This window comes from Merops nubicus, unplaced genomic scaffold (genome assembly GCF_000691845.1).
Source record: "Merops nubicus isolate BGI_N331 unplaced genomic scaffold, ASM69184v1 scaffold45072, whole genome shotgun sequence".
NCBI lineage: Eukaryota > Metazoa > Chordata > Aves > Coraciiformes > Meropidae > Merops > Merops nubicus.
In genome coordinates this window covers 1-3957 of record NW_008593691.1, presented here as the reverse complement: position 1 = coordinate 3957, position 3957 = coordinate 1, and the positions used below count along the sequence as shown (strand labels likewise).

General features: G+C 42.2%; 1 protein-coding gene across 1 annotated transcript; it reads left to right on the top strand.

The window, feature by feature from the left end:
- Positions 1-3: 3 nt before the first annotated feature.
- CITED2 (Cbp/p300-interacting transactivator, with Glu/Asp-rich carboxy-terminal domain, 2) lies at positions 4-450 on the top strand (the record flags this gene model as incomplete). Its single annotated transcript, XM_008935514.1, has 1 exon — positions 4-450. A coding segment is annotated over one exon (447 nt), but the record flags the coding sequence as incomplete, so codon positions are not given.
- Positions 451-3957: the final 3507 nt, after the last annotated feature.

Below are 3957 nucleotides of genomic sequence, written 5' to 3'. Positions count from 1 at the left end.
CACCCGGCCGGCAGCATGCCGCCCCCCGCCCGCTTCAGCGGCTCCCAGTTCATGGCCCCCCCGGTCGCCAGCCCGGGAGGGCAGCTGAGCGCCAGCATGCAGCTCCAGAAGCTGAACAACCAGTATTTCAGCCACCACCCGTACCCCCACAGCCACTACATGCCGGACTTGCACCCCGGCAGCCACCAGCTGAACGGCAGCAGCCAGCAGCATTTCAGGGACTGCAACCCCAATGGCTTGCCGCCCGCCGTCCCCCACGTCCCCGCAGCAATGCTGCCGCCCAATGTCATAGACACTGACTTCATCGACGAGGAGGTCCTCATGTCCTTAGTCATCGAAATGGGGCTGGATCGCATCAAGGAGCTTCCCGAGCTGTGGTTGGGACAGAACGAGTTTGACTTCATGACAGACTTCGTTTGCAAACAGCAGCCCAGCAGGGTGAGCTGCTGATTCATTTAAAACAAACAAAGGACTTTCTATCGGTGCGAATGAAAACATTCCCCTAGACACGGTGTCTCACTTTTCAGGGCTTGAAAAGGTGAGAATCTGGAAAGCAGAGTCAACTATGCGCTTGTATAAATTTTTTTTTTCCCCTCTTGAGTCGTTTTTTTTTTTATTTCCGGTAGCTTTGACATTCACGTCCCCTCCCGTAGTAATGATTTCTAGCAAACTCTGCCTTTTTATGTTGGTCGTCCCCCTCCCCTCCTCTCTCTCTTAATTTCCTCGCAGTAACGTGCCCATAATTCCCACAGTGCTGAACTGTTAGATATTAATCTTGGCAAACTGCTTCATCTTGTGGATTTTGTAAACGATGATTTCCAGTGACTTGAACTGCATTCAAATTCTGAGTGAGCAGGGAGAAACATTGCATTAGTTGGTTGCATGAACTTTGAAGGGCAGATACAACTGCACAAATGCTGCCATCTTGCTTAATTTTTAACTATGCATTGCAGTGCAGACTAATTTTTATTTTTTTTTTTTTTTTTAAATATGCTAAACTGGAAGCTTAACAGATGTGGGCCAAACCTTTCCAGATCAGGAAAAGTAATACTGTTACTTAAAAAGTCTGCTACCCATTTCCCCTCCCCCATATGTACAGACAATAATATGGTGTGGATGGAATGTTGACTAGTGGCAAACATTTCACAGATTTTTTTTTTTTTTTTTTTAAATTTTGTTTCTTCAGCATTTTGACACTGTGCTAATATAGTTTATTCAGTACATGAAAAGATACTACTGTGTTGAAAGCTTTTCAGGAAATTTTGACAGTATTTTTGTACAAAACATTTTTTTGAGAAAATATTGTTAATTTATTCTATTTTAATTTGCCAATGTCAATAAAAAGTTAAATGCTTTAGTTTTTCTAGAAGTCATTTACCAGTATTTTTCTTCAAAACTCCTCCCCACAGTCCCTGGTAAGTAGAACTGTGCAACCGTATTGGTGTGCAAAAAGACATTCCAAAATAGAAAGTACACTACACCCATATATTATGTCATGGTGAACTCGGTAGGTGAGCGGGATTTGAACATACTTACAGCATAAAGCCTCATACGTAACATTGTAATATGCCTGTCAGTGTGGTTTTATGAAAAATAAAAGTTGCCGAGGCGCAACTTTCTTGTGACTTGCCAACATACTTGCTTTAAATGTAGTTGTCCAGAGTTATGATGCATAAAGTATTTATTATATTTATCTATTAAACTTGTAATTTTATAAATCCGCTTTCATTTATATAGTAGACTTTGTTCTTTTTTATATTCCTTATCTCACCTGGAAGGGTTGTGTCAAAAGGCCAAGTGCTTAACGTGCAAGTATTTGTAATTTGGGAAGGGAGGGTGGTGGGTGTCACCCCTGTCCCTCTCACCTCGTTGCTGCATCAATCTGCATCTGTGTTGCACGCGAACAGACTGTTTCATTTCTAGGGGCTTAGGAGAAGGGGCATATATTCTTAAAATATTCCACTGTGGGACAACTCTGACCCCCTCTCCCAGAAACTGTTGCGAGCTAAAGCCACCGAGACAAATCCATACAGGTCTACTTTAAATATTTGGGAGAAAAATGACAATTATTATAAAGCAATTGACATCTTACTCCTTTAGTGCCAACTGTTGCAGCCTCCTGCCCCCACTCAGCCTTTGGCAAAGCTCCCACATGACTTGTTACTTCCGTGAGGACTGTGGGATCAGGACCCTAATAACACATGTAATCCCATTTAGCCACGCTTCCCAAGTTTGATACAGGAGCGATACCATCCTGACTTTTTCAGCTGTGTCTTCTGAATTTATTTGAAAAAAAAAAAAAAAACCAAAAAAAAAAAAACAGCATGGTGGATGTAGTTGTGTTTGAAACCTGGGCACATAAACGGGGGAGGATACCACCACACTATGGGAGTGTAAATAGCAGTGTTTTGAATCAAGCTGGGAAATTAAACTGATTACTATTGTCAAAATTGCCCCAGCTAGTGAGAAAAGTGATAGTTTGCCTTCTTTGCCTTACAGACATGAGGCAGCTAATATGTTTTATGAATGTAAAAAAAAATAACGCTTGTATTAAAAGTATTTGTAAAAGTAGAAGGAAGTGTGCACTTCAGGGAAAACCTGACGGCAAAATGCTCTCTGCAGGCAGTAATGGCTTGTTCTTAGACAACTATCAGCACTCAAGAATTTAAAAAAAGAAACCTTCTGTTTTCAGCCAGTGATTGTTAATGTTTTGTGACAGTAAATTTAACATCAAATGGCAGTGAATCATGACTTGCCAACTCACCAATAACGTAAAAGAGTGTTCAGAAGAACAGATCTGTAGTTCTAAGAGCCATTGCCCAATTTGCCACTATATAAATCCGTTTTCCATTTTAAGGCTGCTTGATCTGCACACTTTGCATTGCCCTCTTCTGCTGGAGTTTAGGAGGGTGATTTTTCTGATTCTAATAAAATTCTTATAAAACATACTATCAAATTGTGTGCATACCAAATCGCATAGGTGTTTAAAGCCTCCACTATCTCCTAAAACAAAAGGGAATACTCTTCCTTTAATGATAAACACTTTTGCTTCATAAAGTTGGTTAAACAACAAATTCTTCACAGTTGAGACATCACTACTTAAGTCTATCAACATTAAATCCTTCCATATAAGCTCCTCCAAGAATAGGTCGTTTCACTGGCATGCTGGTGGAGTCTATTTGCATAAGACTACTTGTAAAACTCCTGAGAGATGCTCCCTCAAAACAACAGTAGCTACTGAAAGCTACTGAAAGAACTGGCTTAGGGCAAGGCATCATCAAGGAGTTTACAATTTCTTAAAAGTAGACCCAGGGGAAATTTGCAAAACAATCATATTGCCTACTTTGTCCCTTAATTTCTAATGAAGAGTCAGATCCCAGCAGATACACACCTACCTATTTTCTTATTCACAATATCCTACACCAAGCAATATTGGAGGCCTGACCCTCATCTTCCCCACTCTCGAACTCCTTTGCAACCCCTTGGCTTCCCACAGCCGAAGCAGCTAACAGGGCTTCAAGTAGATCTTCTGTAGCTTCCACACTGTTTAGAAATAGGCTGAAGTAATTTATTATTTGAACCCAGCGATTAGTGAAACATGCAGAGTGACCCAGTTTTCCAGCTACCGCCGGATCCTCACGAAGGACGGTGTAGTCTTGCATCCCATCAAGTTGATTTCAGTACAGGAAACTTGACCTCTGTACTTTGGCTGTTTGTCAAGAACTTCCAACATGGTACATGAGATCTGCTCCTCTTTAAGCCTCGGCCATAAATAGACGCGCTGCTTTATTTGGAAGGGAGATCAGCCCTAAGCCGGCCCGCCCGCCACGCAAACACACGCTCGGCAGAAAATTAGGTGCCGATTAACGCGATCCTCTGCCGTTTTCTGCGGGAATAAAGAATTCACGGCTTAGGTGCTGGGGCGAGCGGCTGCAGGAAGGGGCAGCAGCCTCCCCG